Source organism: Bos indicus, chromosome 7 (assembly GCF_029378745.1).
Source record: "Bos indicus isolate NIAB-ARS_2022 breed Sahiwal x Tharparkar chromosome 7, NIAB-ARS_B.indTharparkar_mat_pri_1.0, whole genome shotgun sequence".
Lineage (NCBI taxonomy): Eukaryota > Metazoa > Chordata > Mammalia > Artiodactyla > Bovidae > Bos > Bos indicus.
Window position 1 is genome coordinate 80,081,213 of NC_091766.1, and position 26,556 is coordinate 80,107,768.

At 45.3% G+C, this 26,556-nt stretch overlaps 1 protein-coding gene and 1 long non-coding RNA gene across 5 annotated transcripts in view; one reads left to right on the plus strand and one right to left on the minus strand.

Annotated features, from left to right (window-relative positions):
- LOC109561123 (teneurin-2) overlaps window positions 1-16,516 on the plus strand; it is a 765,441-nt gene extending 748,925 nt beyond the window's left edge. For all 4 annotated transcript variants that reach the window (XM_070793964.1, XM_070793965.1, XM_070793967.1 and 1 more), the window contains 2 exons: window positions 12,587-12,717; window positions 14,361-16,516. In XM_070793964.1, coding sequence (XP_070650065.1) covers window positions 12,587-12,717; window positions 14,361-15,122 — 893 coding nt within the window. In that variant the 3' untranslated portion in view covers window positions 15,123-16,516. The remainder of the gene's footprint in view (window positions 1-12,586; window positions 12,718-14,360) is intronic.
- Window positions 1-26,556, minus strand: part of LOC139184222 (uncharacterized) — a 65,300-nt gene that overhangs the window by 34,729 nt on the left and 4,015 nt on the right. Inside the window, exon 2 of the long non-coding RNA XR_011567788.1 lies at window positions 20,838-20,973. This is a non-coding gene — a long non-coding RNA (uncharacterized lncRNA). The remainder of the gene's footprint in view (window positions 1-20,837; window positions 20,974-26,556) is intronic.

Here is a 26,556-nt window from a genome sequence, read left to right on the forward strand (position 1 = left end):
AGTGTAATGAGTAGAGGAATGCTAAGGGCTTATTGGCACCCCACTCCAGTACTCTTGCCTGGAAAATCCCATGGATGGAGGAGCCTGGAAAGCTGCGGTCCATGGGGTCGCTGAGGGTCGGACACGACTGAGCGACTTCACTTTCACTTTTCACTTTCATGCACTGGAGAAGGAAATGGCAACCCACTCCAGTGTTCTTGCCTGGAGAATCCCAGGGACGGGGGAGCCTGTTGGGCTGCCGTCTATGGGGTCGCACAGAGTCGGACACAACTGAAGTGACTCAACAACAACAACAAGGGCTTATTCTGGCTGCTGTGTTGACAGGGTGTGTGGAGCAGAGGTGAAAGCAGGGAGGCCAGTTAGAAGACGAGGCAAGGGTTGAGATGGTAGAAGTGGTGAGAAGACACAGATTCTGGTCTGTTTTAAAAGTAAAACTAAAAGATTTAACCATAGGACTCAGCAATTCCACACCTAGGTGTATACACAAGAGAACTAAAAATACATTTTCAAATGTCAATTTTTACCATTATCAAAAAGTCTACAAATGGGACTTCCCTGGTGGTCCAGCAGCTAAGTCTCTGCGCTCCCAATGCAAAGGGCCCAGGATCACTCCCTGGTGAGGAAACTAGATCCCACATACTGAAACTAAAGATCCCAAGTGCTGCAACTAAAACCTGACTCAGCCAAATAAATATTTAAATTATTTATTTATTTATTTGTTTGGCTTCCCTGGGTTATGGCACATAGGATCTTTGATCTTCACTGTGGCATGTGGGATCTAGTTCCCTGACCAGGAATTGAACCCGGGCCCCTGCATTGGGAGCTCAGCATCTTAGCCACTAGACAACCAGGGAAGTCCCTTAAATTTTTTTTAAAGTTTACAAATAACAAATGCTGGAGAGGGTGTAGAGAAAAGGGAACCCTCCTACACTGTTGGTGGAAATGTAGATTGGTGCAGCCAGTATGGAGAACAGTATGGAGGCTCCTTTAAAAAAAAAAAAAACTAAAAATAGAGCTATCACATGATTCTGCAATCCCACTCCCAGGCATATAACCAGAAAAGATAAAATTATAATTCGAAAAGATACATGTCCCCTCTATGTTCATAGCAGCACTGTTCATAATAGCCAAGACATGGAAACAATCCAAATGCCCATCAACAAATGAATGGATAAAAAAGATATGGTACATATATACAATGGAATATTACTTGACCATAAAAAAATAAAATAATGCCATTTGCAACAATATGAATAAACCTAGAGATTATCATACTAAGTGAAAAAGTCAGAAAGACAAATATATGATGTAATTTATGTGTGGAATCTAAAAAATAGTACAAACTAAGTTATTTTTAAAAATACAGAGAAACTCACAGACACAGAAAACAAAGTATGATGATTACTAAAGGGGAAAGGGGGAGGGGGAAATATATTTGATGTTTGAGATTAACACAGACACAATACTTTATATAAAATAAACAACAAGGACCTGTATAGCACAGGGAAGTATGTTCAATATCTTGTAATAACCTTTAATGGAAAAGTACCTGGAAAAGAACATATGTAGAGCCCTCAATTCTGGACAAGATGGCAGAGTAGGACTTGAGTAGGACCTCTTCTCACAAAATCACAACTAACTGCTGAACAGCCATTGACGAAAAAGACTGGAACCTACCAAAAAAGATATTTTAACGTCCAAAGAAGTCACAACCAGATGGTAGGAGGGGCACTTGCGTGACATAATCAAATCCTGTCCCCACTGGATGGGTAACCCATAAACTGGAAAATAATTATATCACAGAGGTTCTCCCACAGGAGTGAGTTCTGAGCCCCATGTTGGGCTCTCCAGGCTGAGTCTGCCAACAGGAGGAGGAGTTCCAGAGCATTTGGCATTGAAGGCCAGCAGAGCTTGCGTGTAGGAGCTCCAGAGGAATGAAGGAAACAGAGACTCTACTTTTGGAGGATGCACACAAGATTTCACATGTACTGGCACCCAGCAAAAGCAGTGACCACACAGCAGTCTGGGCCAGACCTACCTGTGGGTCTTGGCAAGGCTAGTGTAGGGAGGGTCTCCTGGGGATGTGGCGATTGGCTGTGGCTCACTTGTGGGGGCAAGGACACTGGTGGTAGAAGTGCCAGGGAACAGTGATTGGTGTGAGGTCTCCCAGAGGTCATGATTTTGGCACCAACACCTGGCCCCACCCAAGAGCCTGCAGACTGTAGTCCCCGGACACCCCAGGCCAAACAATCAGCAGAGAGAGAACACAACCTCATCAGCAGGCAGGCTGCCTAAAGTTGTACTGAGATCACAAGCCACCTGAAAATCTCTCTCTTGAAATGGCTCTGCATACCAGAGGGACAAGACCTAGCTCCACTCACCAGTGGGCAGGAACTAGTCCCTCCCACTAGGAAGCCTGCACAAGCCTCTTAGACCAGCCTCATCCACGAGGAGACGGACAGAAGAAGCAAGAAGATCTACAACCCTACAGTCTGCAGAAAGGAGACCACAAACACAGAAAGACAGAATGAGATGGCAAAGAAATATGTTTCAGATGAAGGAACAAGATAAAAAGCCAGAAGTACAATTAAGTGAACTGGTGGTAGGCAATCTACCTGAAAAAGAATTCAGAATAATCATAGTAAGGATGATCCAAGATCCTGGAAAATGAATGGAGGCACAGACTGAGAAGATACAAGAAACATTTTTAAAAGACCTAAAATATTTAAAGAACAGAGGTTAACAATACAATAACTGAAATAAAAATAGTCTAGAATAAATCAATAGAAGAATAAGTGAGACAGAAGAACAAATATGTCAGCTGGAAGAGAGTGGTAGAAATCACTGCTGTGGAATAGAAAAAAAGAAATGAAAACAGTCTCAGAGACCTCTGGGACATTAAAAACATCAACATTCCCATTATAGGAGTTCTAGAAGGAGATGAGAGAGAGAGAAGGGCCTGAGAAAATATTTGAAGAGATTAGGCACCAAACTCTCCTGTCATAAGAAGGGACATACTCATTCAAGTCCACAAAGTTCATAGTTGTCCCATATAAGACAAACTCAAGGAAGAACATGCTGAGACACATATTAGTCAAAGTGACAAAAATAAAAGACAACCAAAAATTACGACAAGCAACAAATAATATTTAAGGGAATCCCCATAAGGCTGTCAGCTGGTTTTCCCCAGAAACTCTGCAGACCAGAAGAGAGTGGCATGATACATTTAAAGTAGTGAAAAGAAAAAAAAAAAAAAGTGGTGAAAGGGAAGAACCTACAAGCAAGAGTACTCTACCCAGAAAGGCTCTCATTACGATTCAGTGGAGAAATCAAAAGCTTTACAGACAAGCAATAGCTAAGAGAATTCAGCACCACCAAGCTAGCTTTGCAACAAATGCTAAAGGAGCTTCTCTAAGCAGAAAAGAAAAGGCCACAACTAGAAACAAGGAAATTACAAATCAAAAAGCTCATGGTAAAGGCAAACATAAGGGTAGGAAATCACACACAAATATGTTATCAAAACCAGCAATTGTGAGAAGAGGGAAGAGTACAAATGTAGGATATTAGAAGTGCATAGGAAATTAAGAGATCAGCAAGTTAAAACAATCTCATACACATAGATGCTATATCAAAACCTCATGGGAACCTCAAACCAAAAATCTACAACAGATACAAACACACAAGCAATCCAACACATCATTAAAGATAGTCATCAAACCACAAGAAAAGAGGAAGGGGGAAAAAAGAGCTGTAAAAACAAACCCAAAGCAATTAACCAAACAGCAATAAAGACATGTGGGTGCTTGCATGCCAAGTCACTCAGTCGTATCCGACTCTTTGCCACTCCATCATCTATAGCCTACCAGCTTCCTCTGCACATGGGATTCTCCAGGAGAATCCTGGAGTAGGTTGCCATTTCCTTCTCCAATAAGAACATACATATCAATAATTACTTTAAACATAAATTGATTACATGCTCCAACAAAAGACATAGACTGGCTGAATGGAAAAACAAGACCCATATATATGCTGTCTAGTAGAGACCCACTTCAGATCTAGGGACATGAACACATACAGACTGAAAGGGAGAGAATGGTAAAGAATATTCTATGCAACTGGAAATCAAAAGAAAGCTGGAGTAGCAATATTCATATCAGACAAAATAGACCTTAAAAACTATTATAAGAGATAGTCACTACGCAAATAAACAAATGGGTCCAAATTAAACTTAAAAGCTTTTGCATGGCAAAGGAAACTGTACACAAAATGAAAAGACAACCTACAGAATGGGAGAAGTTATTTGCAAGTGAAACAACCAACAATGTTTAATCTCCAAAATGTACAAACAGATCATGCCAAAAACAAACAACCCAATCAAAAAATGGGCAGAAGATCTAAACAGACATTTCTCCAAAGAAGGCATACATGTGACCATAAAGTACATGAAAAGATGCTCAACATCAGTAATTATCAGAGAAATGCAAATCAAAACTACAATGAGGTATCACCTCACACCAGTCAGAATAGTCATCATCAAAAGTCTACAAACAATAAGTGCTGAAAAAGTGTACAGAAAAGGGAACCCTCCTGCACTGTTGGTGGGAATGTAAATTGGTACCACCACTACAGAGAACAGTATGGAAATTCTTAAGAAAAACAGAGCTACCCGTGTGATCCAGCAATCCCACTCCTGGGCACATATCTGGAGAAAACCATAATTAGAAAAGATACATGCACCCTAGTGTTCACTGCAGCACTATTTACAATAGCCAGGACATGGAAGCAACCTAAATGTCCATCAACAGAGGAATGGATAAAGATATGGGACATATATACAATGGAATATTACTCGGCCATAAAAAGAACAAAATAATGCCATTTGCAGCAATGTGGATGGACCCTAAAGATTGTTATACTGAGTCAAGTTAGACACAGAAAGACAAATATCATTTGATATCACTTATATGTAGAATCTAAAAAAGAATGATACAAATGAACTCATTTGCAACACAGAAACAGACTAAGACTTTGAAAGCAGACTTGTGGTTGCTGGGGGAAAACATGGTAAGGAGGGATAAATTAGAAGCTTGGTGGATTGGCCCCAGGGCAGCCAGAGGCAATGGAAAACCGGAGGAGCCCTCTGTTCCTGGGCGTCCTCCAACATCAGCTCCAGCCTCTCTCAGGCCCTCTTGCAGCAGGGCCTTTGCCTTAGCCCCCGGCTTCACATTGACCAACACCCAATGGCCCATGAAGGTTTACACACTGAACGAGGGCCAGCAGTGGGACAGCCAGAGCACCAGGCATGTCTTCCAGCTATGTGGAGAGGCTAGAGGGCATGTCCGTGCTACTAATGGCCTAACAAAATGTGATCCCCTGGAGAAGGGAATGGCAAACCACTTCAGTATTCTTGCCTTGAGAGCCCCATTCAGAGTATGAAAAGGCAAAAAGATATGGCACTGAAAGATAAGCCCCTCCCCAGGTCGGTAGGTGTCCAATATGCTACTGGGGAAGAACAGAGAAATAGTTCCAAAAGAATGAAGAGGCTGGGCCACAGGAGAAACAACACCCAGTTGTGGACAGAGGACGAGATGGTTGGACGGCAACACCGACTCAAGGACATGAGTTTGAGTAAGCCTGGCATACTGCAGTCCATGGGGTCTCAACTGAACAACAACAACTGGTGGTGAAAGTAAAATCCAATGCTGTAAAGAACAGTGTTTCATAGGAACCTGGAATGTTAGGTCCATGAGTCAGGGTAAATCGGATGTGGTCAAACAGGAGACGGCAAGAGTGAACATCAACATTTTAGGAATCAGTGAATTAAAGTGGACGAGAATGGGCAAACTTAATTCAGATGACCATTATATCTACTACTGTGGGCAAGAATCCCGAAGAAGAAGTGGAGTAGCCCTCATAGTCAACAAGAGTCTGAAATGCAGTACTTGGGTTTATTTCCAAGGCAAACCATCCAACACCACAAAAATCCAAGTCCATGCCCCAATCACTAATGCCAAAGAAGCTGAACTTGAACAGTTCAATGAAGACCTACAAGACCTCCTAGAATTAACACCAAAAAATGTCCTTTTCATCACAGGGGACTGGAATGCAAAAGCAGCAAATCAGGAGACACCTGGAGTAACAGGCAAGTTTGGCCTTGGAGTACAGAATGAAGCAGGGCAAAGGCTAACAGATTTGCCAAGAGAAGGCACTGGTCATAGCAAACACCCTCTTCCAACAACAAAAGAGATGACTCTACACAGGGACATCACCAGATGGTCAATACTGAAACCAGATTGATTATATTTTTTGCAGCTGAAGGTGAAAAAGCTCTATCTAGTCAGCAAGAACAAGACCTGTTGATGACTATGGCTGAGCTCATCAGCTCCTTGTTGCAAAATTCAGACTTAAATTGAAGAAAGTAGGGAAAACCACTAGGACTTTCAGGTATGACCTAAATCAAATCCCTAACAATTATACAGTAGGGGTGACAAATAGATTCAAGGGACTAGATCTGGTAGACAGAGTGCCTGAAGAACTATGGATGGAGGTTTGTAACTCTCTACAGGTGGTAACCAAAACCATCCCCAAGAAAAAGAAATGCAACAAGGCAAAGTGGTTGTCCGAGGAGGCCTTACAAATAGCTGAGAAAAGAGGAGAAGTTAAAGTCTAAGGAGAAAGGGAAAGATATAACCAACTGAATGCAGAGTTTCAGAGAACAGCAAGGAGAAATAAGAAAGCCTTCTTAATGATGCAAAGAAGTAAAGGAAAACAATAGAATGGGAAAGACTAGAGATCTCTTCAAGAAAATTAAAGATACCAAAGGAACATGCAAAGTTGGGCACAATAAAGGACAGAAGCAGCAAGGACCTAATAGAAGCAGAAGAGATTTATAAGTGGCAAGAATTCACAGAAGAACTGTGCAAAAAAAGGTCTTAATGACCTGGATAATCATGATGCTGTCGTCACTCACCTAGAACCAGACATCCTGGAGTGTGAAGTCAAGTGGGCCTTAGGAAGCATTACTATGAACAAAGCTAGTGGAGGTGATGGAATTCCAGCTGAGCTATTTCAAATCCTAAAAGATGATGCTGTTAAAGTGCTGCACTCAATATGCCAGCAAATTGGGAAACTCTGCAGTGGCCACAGGGCTGGAAAAGGTCAGTTTTCATTCCAATCCCAAAGAAAGGCAATGCCAAAGAATGTTCAAACTACCATACAATTGCACTCATTTCACATGCTAACAAAATTATGCTCAAAATTATTCAAGTTAGGCTTCAGCAGTACATGAACTGAGAACTTCCAGATGTACAAGCTGGTTTAGAAAAGGCAGAGGAACTAGAGAACAAATTGCCGACATTTGTTGGATTGTAGAAAAAGCTAAGGAATTCCAGAAAAACATCTACTTCTGCATCATTGACTATGCTAAAGCCTTTGACTGTGTGTATCACAACAAACTGTGGAAAATTCTTAGACAATTGGGAGTACCAGATCAACTTACCTGTTTCCTGAGAAACCTGTTTGCAGGACAAGAAGCAACATTTAGAACTAGACATGAAATGATGGACTGGTTCAAAGTTGGCAAAGGAGTATATTGTCGCCCCGCTTATTTAACTTATATGCAGAGGACATCATGCGAAATGCTGGGCTTGATGAAGCTGGAATCAAGATTGCCAGGAGAAATATCAACAACCTTAGATATGCAGGTGATACCATTTTAGTGGCAGAAAGTGAAGAGGAACCAAAGAGCCTCCTGATGAAGGTGTAAGAGGAAAGTGAAAAAGCTGGCTTAAAACTAAACATTCAAAAAATGAAGATCATGGCATCTGGTCCCATCACTTCATGGGAAATAGATGGGGGAAAATGTGGAAACAGTGACAGATTTCATTTTAATTTTCTTGGGCTCCAAAATCAGTGCAGATGGTGACTGCAGCCATAAAATTAAAAGACATTTTCTCCTTGGAAGAAAAGCTATGACAAACCTAGACCGTGTATTAAAAAGCAGAGACATCACTTTGCTGACAAATGGCAAAGGTCCATCTAGTCAAAGCTATGGTTTTCCCAGTAGTCATGTACAGATATGAGAGTTGGACCATAAAGAAGGCTGAGTGCTGAAGAATTTAATGCTTTCAAACTGTGGTACTAGAAAAGGCTCTTGAGAGTCCCTTGGACAGCAAGGAAATCAAGGAAGTCAGTCCTAAAGGGCATTGACCCTAAATATTCACTGGAAGGACTGACACTAAAGCTGAAGCTCCAATATTTTGGCCACGTGATGTTAAGAGCCAACTCACTGGAAAAGACCCTGATGCTGGGAAAGATTGAAGGCAGGAGGAGAAGGGGACAACAGAGGATGAGATGGTTAGATGGCATCATCAACTCAATGGACCTGAGTTTGAACAAACTACAAGAGATGGTGAAGGACAGGGAAGCATGGAGTGCTGCAGTTCATGGGGTTGCAAAGTCGGACACAACTTAGCAACTAAATAACAACTACTATATATAAAATGGGCTTCCCTGGTGGCTCAGATGGTAAATTATCTGCCTGCAATGGGGGAGACCGGAGTTCAATCCCTGGGTCAGGAAGATCCCCTGGAGAAGGAAATGGCAACCCACTCCAGTATTCTTGCGTGGAAAATTCCATGGACAGAGGAGCCTGGTGGGCTACAGTCCATGGGGTCGCCAAGAGTTGGACACGACTGATCAACTTCACTTTAATATATCAAATAGGTAATCAACAGGGACCTACTGTATAGCACAGGGAACTCTACTCAATATGCTGTAATAACCTATATAGGAAAATAATCTGAAAAAGAATGAATATGTGCATATGGATAGCTGAATCAGTTAGCTGTACACCTGAAACAACACTGTAAATCAACTATATTCCAATATAAAATAAAAACTAAAGTAAAAAAAGAATATATATGTATGTACATAACTGAATCACTTTGCTATACCTGAAACTAATGCACCATTGTAAATCACTATACTTCATTTGTTTAAATGTTATCCTAATAATAATAAAAACCTTGGCAGTAAATGAAAAAAATAAATAAGTTAGTACATGGATAGTCATAACAGCATTATCCATAATAGGTAAAAAAAAAAAAAGTGTAAACTACCCAAATATCCATTAACTGATGAATGAATAAACAAAATGGAATATATCCAAACAGAATATTCATCCATAAATAATAATAATATACTGATACATGCTACAACACGGATGAACCTTGAAAATGATGTGCTAAAGAAGCCAGATATGAAAGGCCACACGTTCTTTGATTTCATTTATATGAAATATCCAGAAAAGGCAAATCCATGGAGACCAGAAAGCAGTGGCGGTTGTCAGGGACTGAGGGGAAAGAAGAATGCAGAGTGACTACTGATAGTGATGCAGTTTTGAGGGGATGATGAACATGTTTTGGAATTCATGAATTCCAGAAACGATGATTGTACAACATTGTGAGTGTAACTGGAAGCCACTGAATTGTGCACTTTAAAATGATGAGTTTTATGTTACATGAGATTTACCTCAATTAAAAACAAAAGTAAAGGATTTATGGATGGATTAGACATAGAGAGTGAGAAAAAGAAAGAGGTCCAGGATGGTAGCTGAAAGGATGGAGTTACCATAATCAGGGATGAAGAAGGCTACTGTGACAGATGTGGAGAGGAAGACAAGGAACTGAGGTTTGGACAGAAGCTGGGCATTGAGGAAGAAGTCCTAGATGGAAACATAAATTTTGGAGTTGGCATCAGCACGCAAGTGGTACTGAGGTGCAAATAAAACATGTCCTGGGGCTTCTCTGGTGGCTCAGTGGTAAAGAATCTGTCTGCCAGTGCAGGGGACATGGGTTCAAACCCTGATCCAGGAAGATCCCACATGCTGTGAAGCAACTAAAGCCCATGCGCCACAACTACTGAGCCTGTGCTGCAGAGCCTGGGAGCTATGTGCCCTAAAGCCTGTGCTCTGCAACAAGAGAAGCCACTTCAGTGAGAAGCCCGACCACTGCAGCTAGAGAGTAGGTCCCACTCGCCACAACTAGAGAAAAGCCCAAGCAGAAGGCCCAGTGCAGCCCAAAATAAATAAAGTATTTAAAAACAAACATTCCTTATATGAATCCTTTTGTGTATCATCAAATCAAATAATGGACAAGTGTTTCTATTAGGCATTCTCCTCTCCATTAAGGCACCATGTGAAAATGATAAGGTGCATTTTTGCTGACTCTGAGTATATTTAGGGTGATCTGGCTTAGAACATAGATTGGGCTAGGGATAGAATGTATGACATGATAAATATACCTAAAACTGATGTATGTTTTCCATCCTGGAGTTTCCATCATAAGAGAAAAAAAATGTTTTTCTCTTATTTTGTATCTCTGTGAGACAATAGGTATTCACTAAATGTACTAATCATTTCATGATGTAAGTTAAATCATGCTGTATAAAATTATATGGTTCTGTATGTCAATATTATCTCAAACTTGGAAGGAAAAAAAATGGTATTGAGGGCCCTGAGACTGGGTCAAATCACCATGTCTGGGAAGAACAGATAGAGTGGAGAAGAAGTTCACAGACTGCGTCTAGGACATCCCAGCATTCAGAGCAGAGAGATGAGGAGGAACCAAAGAGGGACAAGAGGTGGCCACAAAGGTGGGAGAGGGACAACAAGACAGTGTGTTGTCCACAAGGCTAAAACAGAGAGAGATGCAGGAGCATTCAACTTGTCAGAGACTTCTCATAGGTCAAAGTAAGATGAAGCCCACAGTCAGCACTGGACTCAGCAACATGGAGGTCATGTATGGCCTTGACAAGTGTTGTTTTAATGCATCTTTGGGAGCAAAGCCTGCTTCAAAGGGGAGAAATGGGGGTTCCTGTGTCTAGAGAATTATTTTGAGTTTGAGAAGTTCTTATAAAGGGGGTGAGACATGTATGGTGGCTAAAGGGAGAAGGACGGACAAGAGAGGAATTTTAAAGGTGCGTATTTAGTGGCATGTTTGTATGTTGATGGGGTGACCCTGTTACACCAGCGGAGGGTTTTTTCCAGCAGCTCATGTGGAGTAACAGAAGGAAAGTGAGAATGTGGGTACTAATGCTGGTAAGCTGGTAAATATGATGAGCGTTTGATGGAAATTCCCCCTGACCGCATCAGTTTTCTCAGATAGGAATGAAAGGTCAGCTGCTAGAGTGAGGAAGGTGTGGGATGTTTTAGGAGAGATGAGAAGTAGCCAATCACCCGGGAGAATGGAAGAAGGACTGAATGGAAAAAGGGGATATGGTCAGATTACCAGGCATCAGGAAGGCACAGCTGGGGTTCATGGTCAGGAATTTAACACCAGCCAGGGTGGCTTCGTTCACTTCTGCTGCCGCATTCAGCTGCAACAGGGACAAACAGGAGCCTGCCATGATTTCACCAAGCAAGTGTGATGAAGTGAGAAAGTGGCAACGGATCTGAGAATATACACAAGGGGATGATTCTAATGACTGACCATGGAATGCATGCTAGGTAAGAAGAGAGGACAGACAAAGAAGCTGGGGAATGGGAAAAGTAGTTTAGGTTGGCTTGAAGGTCCTAGAGAAGGGAGACGTTCTGGGAGTATGGAGGGGTGAGGTTACAAAAAAGAGTAAACTAGAGAGAGTCCAGGCGGTGTTCAGAGGGTGATGTCTATGAAATTGAGGTAGAATTACTCATGATCACAAGCTCCAAAGGATGAGCAGGAGAGTTAGTAAGTGGAGGATCACCAAAAAACTAAGAGGCCAGGATACTGGAAGGCTTGACTGCTTATATAATGAAATCACAAGGAAGGAGTTCAGGAATAGAGATGGAGCATGACAATGGAGCCGACCCAACCCTAGGCCTTAGCAGGAAAGGGCAATTGTATTCTGAGCACACAAGAGCACTCTCTTGACCTCCGTTTGAAGAGTAGACACCTGAGGAAAGGGTCTCAGGAGCCAGGTGACTGTCTGCATTGCATGCACTCAGGGACCCCCCCTTTCATAATGAGTGAGGCTTGGTGCAGCAGCCCCTGCCTGGAGGTCCTGCACAGTGTAATCATCACATCTACATGTTTCCGATCATTGTATCTCTAGCTTCTAAGCACATTGACTGGCCCATCAATACTGAAGTACTTGCCAAATGAAGGATTTCACTGTGACTGAACAAGCCACATGCCAGGCACCATGATAAGCCCTCCACGTGAATTTTCTCCCTCAACCTTCACAACAACCCAATGACATTAGTAGTTTATATCTGATGAACCTGAATCTGAGAGAGGGCCAGGAACTTGCCAAAGGTCACACAACAAGGGCATCGGAAGGGAGATCTAGCTTACTCCAGCACTGTCCTAAATCACCATGTGGAGTGGGAGGTTGGGGTCAACTGACCAAGTCTGGAAGGACATCTGTTTCCTAGAGCCCAGGTAAAGCATCTCTAGGTCCCGACCAGAAGACTCTCACAGGCTGTTGCCTCCCTCTCCTGCTGGACTCCATACTCAACATCCCACTTTATTTCATTCTCTCTCCAAGATCCCCTCTGGCTTTCTACCCATCATGATTTCAGAAGTCTTTATTTCTGTTTCCACCATAGATGTGAAAAGCTGGCTTGTGATGTTTGGATTTCAGCTCAGCAACATAATTCCTGGCTTCCCAAGAGCCAAAATGTATTTCGTGCCTCCGCCCTATGAATTGTCAGAGAGTCAAGCAAGTGAGAGCGGACAGGTAAGCGGAGGTCCCTGCCAAGAATCCAAAAGACCGTCACCATTCCCTCTGGCAAACAGAACCATGTCGGGGCCAAGGACATGTCAGTAGCACCAGAAAACATTGGAGCTGGGTATAAAAGGGGCATGAAACCGGGTGGCTTCACGAGACAGCGGACATCAGTGCTGTCACTTGTCTGGCACAGCACATATTTCTTCCCAACTTCAATTATTACCTTAATTGTGGTGTCATTATCTGTTCACTGTATACCCTTGAGTCACTCCTTGATTAACAACAGCACTGAGAAATCTAGCATCAACCTACCATCTGCACTGCCTGTAAGATCATAACCCTTTTGGCTTTTATGGGACATAATAAAACGGTAGTTTGCAGTTTCTGTCCCATTAAAGAACATTTTTATGCCTCACATAAAATCTCAGTGTTTTATGGCCCAAACATATACAGATTGAGTTTTCAGAACATAATCTGTGCTTGGGTTTCTCGGTGATGACCGAGAGGTGGTCAGTTTCAATTTGGGTGCAGCTGAGACCGCGGCCACAATTGGATGGGAGGGGTGGGCATCTGCGTTTGGATCTCTCCTGCTGCAGAACCCGTGCTTGGCACGATCAACCTCTGAAAGGTCTCAGCTGCTCTGAATAATTGTCCAGACTGTGTCACTAGAGAGAGACCAGGAGGAACTGCCGGGTAATTGAGAACAGCATTCTCACAGTTCTGCCCCGTGGGGACCACTCACTGGATGAATAGCCATCATTTCGCTCATTTATCTAAGTGCCGTTACCTCCCCAGCACAGCCTCCTCCATTATCCCAGCCTGTCCCCCAACCACCAATTGAGATGAGTTGTAATTTGTGAGTAGAAAACTCAAGGCCAAGGAGATAATGGGGATTTCGTCCCCCTGCAGAAGCAGGGCTAGGATCCAAAGCAAATGGCTCAAAAAGTCCAGGGATATTCCCTCTGGCCCACAAAGCTGGAATCTCTTTAGCCTGGTGCTTCTCAAACATTCATATGCATGCAGACCAGGTAGAGGGTCTTGTTTAGATGCAGCTTCTGACTCGTTGGGTCAGGAGGGAGGCCCAAGATTCTAGTCTTTGCTAACAGGGAGGGTCCTGGTGATGCCTCGGCTCCTAGCCGTACTTGGAGTAGCACAGTGCCAACTCAAGGAAGTTAATGAACATCCCCTTCTGGAGTGGGTAGCCATTCCCTCCTCCAGGGGACCTTCTCAACCTAGGGATCGAACCCAGGTCTCCTGCACTGCAGGCAGATTCTTTACCACCTGAGCCACCAGGGAAGCCCCTATATATGTATAACGCAGCTGCTAAACCATCAGCGGGCCAAATGACTCTCTCTTCTGCAATGATGGAGAGACACACTAAGTGGGTAGGCCTGGGTAGAGATGCCATTCAGGTGTTATGCCTATGCACCCCCATTTATAGTTACAAGGTGGGGAGGCCATACCATCAGAGCACTGGAAACAAGCCAGCCTGTCCTAGTCCAAAAGGTAGGGCTCTCTTAGTTCTGATCATGACAGACGCAAGACGTATTCTTGGAGGGGTGTCCCAGCCTTCCTCTTTCTGACCCAGCCCCTAACTGCACAGGGTGGGCCCAGCCCACCCCCTCAGCTCTCTGTGTCTCTTCTGCCCACAGCTCATTACAGGTGTCCAGCAGACAACCGAGAGGCACAACCAGGCCTTCCTGGCTCTTGAAGGGCAGGTCATTTCTAAGAAGCTCCACGCCAGCATCCGCGAGAAAGCAGGCCACTGGTTCGCCACCACCACGCCCATCATCGGCAAAGGCATCATGTTCGCCATCAAGGAGGGGCGGGTGACCACCGGCGTGTCCAGCATCGCCAGCGAGGACAGCCGCAAAGTGGCGTCTGTGCTGAACAACGCCTACTACCTGGACAAGATGCACTACAGCATCGAGGGCAAGGACACCCACTACTTCGTGAAGATCGGCTCAGCCGATGCCGACCTGGTCACCCTGGGCACCACCATCGGCCGCAAGGTGCTGGAGAGTGGGGTGAACGTGACCGTGTCGCAGCCCACGCTGCTGGTCAACGGCAGGACTCGAAGGTTCACCAACATCGAGTTCCAGTACTCCACGCTGCTGCTCAGCATCCGCTACGGCCTCACCCCCGACACCCTGGACGAAGAGAAGGCCCGCGTCCTGGACCAGGCCAGGCAGAGGGCGCTGGGCACGGCCTGGGCCAAGGAGCAGCAGAAAGCCAGGGACGGCCGCGAGGGCAGCCGCCTGTGGACGGAGGGCGAGAAGCAGCAGCTGCTGAGCACGGGCCGCGTGCAGGGCTACGAGGGCTATTACGTGCTGCCCGTCGAGCAGTACCCTGAGCTGGCGGACAGTAGCAGCAACATCCAGTTTTTAAGACAGAACGAGATGGGAAAGAGGTAACAAAATCGTCTGCTGCCATTCCTCGCCTGGATGGCTCAGCGGGAGTCACTGTTATCTCCTCTCCTAAGGAGATGAAGACCTAACTGGGGCACTAAAGGCCGGGCTGCTTTAGGAGACCAAGTGGCAAGAAAGCTCACATTTTTTGAGTTCAAATGCTACTGTCCACACAAGAAGTCCCACCTCCTGGAGTAGACTAAAGCCCGGCGGCAAAATTCCTGAGGAAAAAAAAAAAAAACAAAACACAAAACAGACAAATGGACGAACACACAACCATGTTCCAAGTTCCCCTAAAATAATGACCCACTTGTTCAGGGTCTACGCAGCCAAGAGACGGAAAGAGACGCAAAATGTTCAAAAGAAACAAAAGAACATACATATGCACACAGGAAACAAACAAAACACACACACACACACACAAAACAAAAACACAGCGACCGCAAAACAGAGACGTGAAGACGAGAAGGCCTCATGTTCTATTACCTCACTCATTCACACGTGAGCGACACACAGATATCCGTGAGGGCCAGCATCCCAGGACCAGCTAAGGACCACGATTCAGACTGCTCGTTGGATAGATAACTACAGACGTTTTCGTTTAAACAAATACAGGTGCATTTAAACCACGACTTTGGGGGTGATTTGTGTGTAGCGACTGGGGAGGGGGGGTAAAAGTGAAAGAGTGAGCACTGGAAATAACTTTTTAAAGAAAAAAAATAGAAAAACACAAGAAAAAAAAGGAAATTCATATCAAAAATCGAAGCGAAATAATACCGTTCAGCACTTAACTCTCAGGTCCTGATTTAGTCTGGCCTGAGCTAATTTATTTGAGCGCAGAGTGTAAAATTTAATTCCAAGGGTGGCTATAATCACTACAGATCAATTTCATACTCTTTTGTCTTTGAAGATTCCATTGTGGACAGTAATACGCAGTTACAGGGTGTAGTCTGTTTAGATTCCGTAGTTCGTGGGTATCAGTTGCAGTAGAGGTGTGGGCATCGTGACACTCTTTTGCTAAACGGGCACCACTTCAGATCACCCTGTACATACCTAAGCCTTGAGGCACAATCACTGTTTGAGATTTACAATTATTAGTGTGTTTGTTTGGTCCAGAAACTGAGACAATCACATGACAGTCACCACGAGGAGAGAAAATAAAAAATTTTAAAAACCCACAAAAAACAAGAAAAAAAAAGTTTAAAAAAAAACCATAAAAAAATGTCTAATAAGAACTTTGGTACAGGAACTTTTTTGTAATATACATGTATGACTTGTTCATCGAGTTTTTATATTAATTTTAATTTGCTGCTAAGCAAAGACTAGGGACAGGCAAAGATAATTTATGGCAAAGTGTTTAAATTGTTTATACATAATAAAGTCTCTAAAACTCCTGTGGACACTGGTCTTCTGTGGAAATGCTTTGCGGTGAGGGCAAGGTCAAAAGTTCTGGAGAAAAGGGTGTGTGTGCGTGCTTGGTTGCTGTTATGTCCGATGCTTAAGACCCCACGGACTATAGCCCACCAGGCTCCTCTGTCCATGGGATTCTTCAGGCAAGAATACTGGAGTGGGTTGCCATTCCCTTCTCCAGGGGATCTTCCCAACTCAGGGATCAAACCCAGGTCTCCTACATTACAGGCGGATTCTTTACCATCTGAGCCACTAGAGAAGCTGGAAGAAAGAGGGATCTTGTCAAGATGCTCGGGCAGATATGGACTTTTGAACTTTGGGGGCAGTCTTTGTTAGAGGCATCCCCTGTTCTCCAAGCTTCTCTAGAGTGATCTCTCCCAACATCTGCAGCCCCACTCTACATGGAGCGGAGATGAGAAGGAGAGTGTGGGCCTGGGACCAGTGGGTGGTGAAGACCCTCAGGCCCACCGGTGCCTGGACGGGTTCCTCCAGCACTCCTGGGACAGCCAGCCTTCTCCCTGCTGCCACCTTCTAGTTGTAGAAGGTGCTGCCGGGAAACTGAAATCACACAGTTGTCCCCATGGGAGGCCTGCATGTGTCTGTGTGTCACGGCTCAGTGTGTATCTGCATATGTGTATATTTTCCTCCACACTAGATCACTTTACCCCAAAACTTGCAAACTTGGGGCAACCGAAGTCAGAAGACCATTTTTTTTTAATAAAAGCTTTTTTTAATTTTTCCCAAACTAAACTTTTTATTTTGTATTGGGATATAGTTGATTAACAATGTTTTGGTTATTTCAGGTGAACAGCAAAGGGACTCAGCCCTACATATACATCAGAAGAACACTTATGATTTGGATGAATTTTTCCCCACCAGTCCCACAGTCAGAATAGTAATACTATCATTAAGAGCTCATATTTATTAATGCTTGTTGCATGCCAAGAACAGTGTTTGCAACCCCATAGACAGTAGCCCACCAGGCTCCTCTGTCCATGAAATTCTCCAGCCAAGAATATTGGAGTGGGTAGCTGTTCTCTTCTCCAGGGGATCTTCCTGACTCAGGGATTGAACCCAGGCCTCCTACATTGCAGGCAGATTCTTCACTTTCTGAGCCAACATGGAAGCCCCATTTTTTGATATTTACTACATGCCAAGAAGAGAGCTAAGTGCTCTACACACAATATTTTCATTCAATTCTATTTTTTTTTTTTCATTCAACAGCATTATTCTGAGAGCTTACTATATGCTGGGCCCTATGCTAAATTCTGGGGATAAAGGAGGTGACATGAATAGGGGCACTAATCTCATGAAACTTACAGTCAGGGATGCAAACAGACAACAGTCAAGTAGTTACACTATAAAGTAAAATGACAGGGGTCAATACCAAGAAGGAGAGATTTACAAAGTTATAAAAGCACTTAGCTGGGGATGTGGCCTAGACTGAGAATGCAAAGGAAGTTACTGAGATTTGAAAGTTGAGGAGGAGTTAATCAGATGAAAAGAGGTGAACACATCCCAGACCCAGAGAACAGTACGTGCAAAGGGACAGTGGTCACACAGTCAGGCCAGAAAACAGAAAAGGCTTTCAAGGTTCAGAAAACACCCTGATTAAAGACTGGAATTTTTTTTTTTTTTTTGTATTACAAACAGGGAGTCTGCTTTAATCTCTGATATCAACAAGTGCTCTGAATACGGTGTGACCAGGCAAGGGAGCTGATGCAATCATCTATGTGAGATAACAAGGAAGGTTGCTGGCCATCAAGGAGGAAACAAAAGTAAATTGAGTGGACAGATTGCAAAGACAAGCTCCTAGTATCATTCACTTCGCAAGTGGAGAAACAGGCTGCTTGTCACAAGCTGGGAGGTGGTGGAATGATTGAAGCCCAGCTGCGGCTGATTCCCAAACCTCTCCAGCACATCCGGGTGGCATGTCACCCTGAGCCCTCCAAGGTTTCTGAATCACCACTGCCTTTCAATTCTCTAGCCTGACCAGGGGTGGCTTCCCCAGGTGGAAGGAGATGGGAAGAGAGGCCAGGCTAGAGAGGCCATGGTGTATCAGATCCCATGGCCCTCTTATCAGCAGAGCAAGCTGTGATGAGTGAATCAAACAGGAGAACAAAAATACACCAGAGAATTTGCTTCTCAGAAGCACGTGTAGGGACTTCCCTGGTGGTCCAGTAGCTAAGACTCTGCACTCCCAATGCAGGGGGGCTAGTTTGACTTCCTGATCAGGGAACTAGAGCCCACATGCCATGACCCAGGAGTCCACATGCCATAACCGAGATCCAGCGCAGTCAAATAATATAAATATTTTTTAAATACCTTTAAAAAAGAAGCACATGTAAAGCTTTCTTTCCCTATTTTCTTTTAGAAGAACAGGAAGCAGGACACAGGTCCTTCCGTGTGCTTGGTCCAGCTGCCTTGTTTAATCTGACTGGTGTCAGGACCCCTTGGATCTGTACCCACAGAACAGCCTCCAGTTGGTCATAAAGCCAGGCTGAATCCCAACTGCATGGGGACCAACTGCTGTGCCCTGTCTCTCCAGGGAAGATGCAGCCAGTGGGGCCACCAAGACGGAGGGGATCTCAAGCAACAAGGCAGTGGGAGCTTGCCCAGCCTCACCAGCCTCATGGCGGGGCGGGGGCAGCAGGCAGACCAAAAAGGGTGGGCTCACAGCACAGCACACAGGCAGTCACATGTCACCAGAGTTTCCCGTGAACGTGAAACTCTCCTCTTCTATGCCAGCCATCTTTGAATTATCCATAAGTGTTCTGTTATACCCAGGCAAGCCCAGCCCCTCACAACATGCACACTCATAACACAGGAGAAGGAGATGGTTTTGGGTTAAAAACAAACAAACAAACAAAAAACTTCTGTCTTTCCTTGAGCCAGACCTAGAATGACCAGCATAAAATGTTTCACCTCTTCCAAAAGTATGGGTTGGCCACACTTTTTCCATAACATCTCATGGAAAAGCCTGAACAAATTTTTCAACCAACTCAGTATTAGAACAATGAAAGACAATTCCAGAAAGGCCTTTCAGGGGACAAGATTGTACACTCTGAAGTCAGCATGATGGGAACAAACCCTAACTTGACCACTCATGAAACACAGGGCTTGGGAAGGTTCATGTATGTTGTTTTGTCACTAAGTCACATCTGACTCTTTGCAACCCCTTGGATGATAGTCTACCAGGCTTCTCTGTTCATGGGATTTCTCAGGCAAGAATACGAGAGAGGGTAGCCATTCGCTTCTCCAGGGGATCTTCTGACCCAGGGATGGAACTCACGTCTCCTGCATTGCAGGCAGATTCTTTATAGCTACATGCCAAGAACAGTGTTATGTGCTCTACACACGATACTTTCATTCAATCCTAGTTTTTTTCATTCAACAACATCATAGCCACCAGGAAAGCCCTTTGGGAAATTACATGTATTAATTGGGGTAAATAGCATTAGCTGCTTTAAGAGATAAACCCAGGAACTTCCAGTGTCCAGTGGCTAAGGCTCCGTGCTCCAAATGCAGGGGGCTCGGGTTCAATCCCTGCTCAGGGTTCCCACATGCCACAGCTAAGAGTCCACATGCCACCACTAAAACCTCCTCATGCCGCCACTAAGACCCGACACAGCCAAATAAGTTTAAAGAGAGAGAGAGAGACCCAATATAAGCTAACACAGAAAGCGTTGAATCCTCACTTGTGTAGTTGTCCACTGCGGGCCAGCAGTGGGAATGGCTCTGCCCCAGTGGGCACCCCAGGCTCCTTCCATCTTTGGCTCCACCCTCCTCTTCCTCCTCAGAATCTTTGAAGTAGCGCCAAGAGCACATGTGTGACTACTTTATTTCTAATGGGCCACACTTGGAGGTATACTCATCCCCTCCACTCACATTCCATGAGGGGCTCCGTGGACCTTCCTACTGCAAAGGACACTTAGACAATGTGGTCTGACTAGGAATCCAGGAAGAGGAGACCAGATGTTCATGAGTCTAAGCAGTCATTGCCACATAAGGCAGCATCTAGGAGCCTCTGTTTCCTGACCCGTAAATCAGGGCTGATAAACACGGGGCTGCTTGGATGATTAAATGAGATTGCATATATCACCAACACATGGTAAGTCCCCAGTAAATGCTAGCTTTTATGATTTCTAAATCTTTGCTTCAAGCCGAGTTTCTAAAAGTAAAACTTGAGGCATGACTTGTTCATCCTAGGAGTAAGAGATTTTTATGCAGCTGTGAAGGAAGATGGAGAAAACTGGCCCTCAAATCCTGCTCGGGGGTGCCCCTCCTCCCTCCCAGGCCCAGGACATGTACCTCAGGACGCTGCTCACGGCTTTTCGGAAAGGCTCGGAGATCTCAGCAACATGGAGTCTGGCTGTCCATTCAGTCGTTCGTCGACATTCCCAGTCACCAAGCACAGGGTCTTCCCGGGCACCGTCAGAAGCTTGGACTACCAAGAGAAATAAAACGTGGTCCAAAATCTCACCGTGTAAAGCGTGAGGACTAACTCACAAGTCAATCTGTGGGACAGAGCGGGCTCGAAGCTGGCACAGAAGTGGTCCCCCAAACAGTGAAGGCGGGGAAGAGGACCACGAGTTCTGTCCACGAGCTTAGAGCTGGGTACTCACAGGGACGAGAACGTGGGGAAGAGAAGGTGAGAGGGCTATCCGGACTAAGAAACAGGTTTCAGGAATGAGAAGAAAGGCATAAGCTGACCGCGGAGAACTTGCCAAAGGACAGAGCAATGGCTACGCACGAGGACCCTCCCAGCCACTTGGAGGTCTCTCAACACGCCCACAACCTCCAGGGCCCAGACCAATCAGAGCAGGATCTCGAGGGGGCGTGGCTGCCAGGGGCCGATTCTGAAGTTCCCAGGTGATGCGAACCTGCAGCCAGGGGAGAAGTACTGATTGGAGCCTTAACAGGAGGTACGTGGCCTCACACATTGATGTCGGAGTGAGGCAGGAAGGAAGACCAGGCTAAGAAGCCCAACGTCCTCTTCCATACTGCGAGGAGTGTGCAGTGGGGCTCTTGTTGTCTAGTCGTTAAGTCGTGTCTGACTCTTTGCGACTCCATGGACTGTAGCTCACCAGGCTCCTCCGTCCTTGGAATTCCCCAGGCAAGAATACTGGAGTGGATTGCCATTCCCTTCTCCAGGGGATCTTCTCGACTCCAAGATTGAATCCGCGTCTCCTGCTTGGCAAGCGGATTCTTTACTCTCTCAGCCACCAGGGAAGCACAAGGCTCTTGCACCTGGTGAAAAATATTACTAGGAAATCCTTTGACTAGCAAAGTGGAGAGAGGAGAGAAGCAGAAAGAACTGAGTCTGGGAGGCTGCATCAGCCCAGATGATGAGGATACACAGGATTAGGTTTTGGAGGGGGGAGGAGGCTCTGTATCTCCCTCAGAGCTGGGGACAGTGTCGGTACAGGGTCGAGCTCAGGCAGGATTCAGTCCAGAAGCTCCGAGGGTGTCCTGCAGGAGAAGTGTCACAGACACAACATGGCCTCTCCACACAGCTAAAAGAACCAGTGCCTCAGAAGGACATAAGAAGTCTAACCTAGGCTTACCTTCAGGATTCCTCTGATGGGCTCACGTCAGGACTTGGCAGGAAAATTCTGATCCAGTGTGCCCACAGCCAAGCCTCACCATCCATCCTGAAACTGCTGGGAAGCCTGAACCCTCCCTCTGAGGCCCAAGCTGGCCCTCCAACGGCGAGGCAGCCCTCCAAAACCAAGTCTGCACCAGCTGGAGTCTTTCCAGAGACTGACCTCACCTGTTGCCCAAGCCCCACCCTCCTAAACCCTTGCTTCCTCCTGGTACATGCTCGCTGTCTGGCCACAAGGTGGCAGCCTTTCCCACGAAATCGTCCTGGATCTGGGTCTGGGCACCTGGGACTGGTTTAGCGAAAATGTTAGCTCCACTCTGAGAATCAAGAGACAGCCAAAAAAGCCCTGCGCCCAGAAAAGAGTCCTGTGCCCTCAGAGAGGCCCCTGGAATCGGTTCCAGGAAGCAAGATTCCAAAGAATATTAGCCCTGGGAACAGCCAGACTGGATTCAGAGCCTAGCTCCACCACCTATTCCCTGAGTAGATTTTCATACAAACCTTCCCCTTCCTGAGAAACCCGTTTTCTCAGGTGCAAAATGGGGGGAAATTACTTTATAGGATTATTTGGAAAGAGTTACAAAAATAATAAATATGAGGTGCTTGGCAAGTACAAAATTGGGATTTAAATTTTTGTTTTTTCTTAAAATAATTTTATGTATTTATTTATTTGGCTCACTGGATCTTTGTTGCTACACGGGCTGTTCTCTAGGTGCGGGAGTGAAAAGTACTCTCTAGTGGTATGTGGACTTCTCATTGCAATGGTTTCTTGTGTTGAGGAGCACAGGCCCTAGACACATGGGTTTCAGTCACTGCAGCTCGAAGGCTCTGTAGCACAAGCTCAGTAGTTGTGGCACATGGGCTTAGATGCTCCATGACATGTGGGATCTTCCCAGATCAGGGATGGAACCTGTGTCTCCTGCATTAGCAGACAGGTTCTTTACCACTGAGCTACCAGGGAAGCTCCAAAGTTTTATTTTCTACTCCAAAGACTATAACCCCAAAATGATGCCCTGTTTTCCTTTCACAGCATTTTACCATTTAAATCCCACTGCCCCCATTTCTAGCTAAGCCTGGGCTCTTTACCTAACCTCTGAAGCCTCACTTTCCTCCTATGAAATGGGTATGATGATCCCATCTCACAGGGAGATGCTGTAACTAACACCCAGCTTAGTGCCTGGCAAATAGGGATGACTATTTATCCAACATGAAGCATGATTACTCTTAGCCTATGAGGACAGAAGGTGAAGCTCCTGTCCCGAGATTAGCTAGACACAGTCCCAGTCCTGAAGTTTGACCTGTCAAAGAGCAAAGGTCACCACTCCCTCTCCATCCGCCCTACACATAAACTACAGAAAGCAATAAGCAGGTGCTCAGCTAGCAGACCCTGGGGCAAGAGGAAAACAAGCTATGCCTGCACCCCCCATAGGAACAGTCAACCCAGTGGTCACCCTCCCAGAGAATGAAATAGAAGGATCTTGGTGGGGTCGGGGTTACCTGTGTTCTCAGTTAGGAGGGTAGTGAAGGTAGGGGGTGATCACCTGGCACCTGGCCAGCTACACAGTCCTCATCAGGGCTCCAGCCTGAGCAGGACAGACCACCTCTCTTTTTGCCCCACCCACCTTTATTTTGGGGGGCTCCAAAATCACTGCAGATAGTGATTGCAGCCATGAAATTAAAAGATGCTTGCTCCTTAAAAGAAAAGCTATGACCAACCTAGACAGCATATTCAAATGCAGAGACATTACTTTGCCAACAAAGGTCCATCTAGTCAAGGCTATGGTTTTTCCAGTAGTCATGTATGGATGTGAGAGTTGGACTATAAAGAAAGCTGAGTGCCAAAGAATTGATGCTTTTGAACTGTGGTGTTGGAGAAGACTTGAGAGTCCCTTGAACTGCAAGGAAATCCAACCAGTCCATCCTAAAAGAAATCAATCCTAAATATTCATTGGAAGGACTGATGTTGAAGCTGAAACTCCAATACGTTGGCCACCTGATGTGAAGAAATGACTCATTGGAATAGATTCTGATGCTGGGAAAGATTGAAGGCAGGAGGAGAAGGGGACGACAGAGGATGAGATGGTTGGATGGCATCACTGACTCAATCAAAATGAGTTTGAGTAAGCTCCTGGCGTTAGTAATGGACAAGGAAGTCTGGCTTGCTGCAGTCCATGGGGTCGCAAAGAGTCAGACACAACTGAGCTGAACTGACCCACCTTTAGTCCTTGGTGGGGGTGGCCACTTCCATGCAGCATTCTCTTCCATCGTTTCCCCTTAGCGCTTGCTCATCTGTCCTTTCCAGTGAACCTCTGGTCCCCTTCACTTCTAAACCCAATGAAATTATCAAATGCTTTCACCTGGTACTTCCCTGGCGGTCCAGTGCTTGAGGCTTTGCCTTCCAATTCACGGGGTGTGGATTTGATCGCTGGTCAGGGAGGACAGCGGACAAGATGATTGGATGGCATCACTGACTCAATGGACGTGAGTTTGATCAAACTCTGGGAGGTAGCGAAGGACAGGGAAGCCTGACTTGCTGCAGTCCATGGAGTTGCAAAGAGTGAGACACAACTTAGCAACTTAGGATCCCACATGCCTCTTGGCCAAAAAACCAAAACATAAAACACGAGCAATACTGTAACAAATTCAATAAAGACTTTAAAAATGGTCCACCTCAAAAAAAAAAAAAAAAAACTTTCTCCCAAATTAATTGACCTTATCTGAATTTTACATTCACCCAGTGAGACAGTCAGGAGCAGTCGAGAAACTGAGGCTGGAAGAGAGGAAGTGACCAGATGAAGTCACACAACACAACAGACCCTTCCTAGTGTCTGGAAATCCTCCTCCGGTTCTCAGTCTACTACCTCATTATATTATGGTTCATTATTTTCTTTGCCAGGCCCCTCCCTCAACAACCCCTCACCTTAGTGGGACCTCAGTCAAACATGGATTTGTTCTCAGGCAGGAGCCATTGGCCAGAAGGATCTGCCCCACGGGTTGAAGTTAGCCAGGTGCAATCTATCATGCAGGAGGCTGGAGTGGGGTTGGGGGGGGGGGCATGAGAGGAAGATTCCAGACTGGCTCTGCCCCCAGGCAGCATCACTGTGCTAATCAGAGGACCTGTGATGCTAAGTGTCAGAACCTTGACACGAAGCAAAAACTGGCAAGTCCAAAGACATGTCTGACTTCAGACACGGTCAGATCCAGGGGCTCAAAGGACGTCATTGCCCCGCCTCCACTTCTGCCTCCCGTGGGAAGTGGCCTTATTCTCAAGTAGGCTTTCTCCATGTGTGGGACCCATGACTGCTAACAACCCCAAACCTATATCCTTGCAGCACCCGCGGAAACAGCAGAGAACCCTCCCTCTACCCACAGAAGACCTTGAATTGGCCCAAATCCCACCAGAACTTGGGGGCCGTAGATTTGCAGCAACATGGATGAAACTAGATATTATCATATTAAGTGAAGTAAGTCAGAGAGAGAAAGACAAATATCATATGATATCACTTATGTGGAATCTAATACACGACACAAATGAACAGAAATATGACACACTATGAAACAGAAAAAGAATCAGGGACATCGAGAAGAGATGGGTGGTTGCCAAGGAGAAGCGGGAGTAAGACAGGGATGGATCGAGTTTGGGCTTAGCAGATGCAAACTGGTATATATATTAATAGAATGGGCAAACAACAGTTCCTACCGTATAGCGCAGGAAACTGTATTCAATACTGTGATAAGCCATAATGGAAAAGAATATGAAAAGGCACGTATGCATATATCTGTATATAACCAAGTCACTTTGCTGTACAGCAGCAATTAACACAACATTGTACATCAGCTATACTTCAGCAGGAAAAATTTAGAACTCTGGGGCCATAAAGAGTGGGGAAAGGTGGTTTCCCCCAGGAAAGATAAGCGCTTAGACAAAAACACGTTAGCTGCTGATGTATCCACTGAAACCACGCATTTGTCTATGCTGTCAAAAAAGCGTCCCCACACATCTTAGGCGCTCGGTTGACGAGGTCAGGGGCTGGGGATCCAAGGATGAACAAACACAGCCATCTGGGAGCAGTCTGGTGGGGAATGCCAACCAACAAAACAACAATCACAATTCAACACAGAAGTGCTGGGGAGAGAACCGCAGGGCATGACGGGGACACGGCAGGGGGAGCAGGTAATTCCGCGCTGATGGGGATTTGGAAAAAAGGACATAGGAACTTCCTGGTGGTCCAGCGGCTGAGACTCTGCACTCCCAGTACAGGGGGCTCAAGTTCAATCCCTGGTCAGGGAACTAGACACCACATGCCGCAGCTAAGACCCAGCACAGCCAGATAAGTAAATATTAAAAAGAAAGAAACACATGCACAGGTATCACATGGGGAAGATCTAGGTTGAAACTTAATGGGCAAAAAGGCACCAAGCCCATCA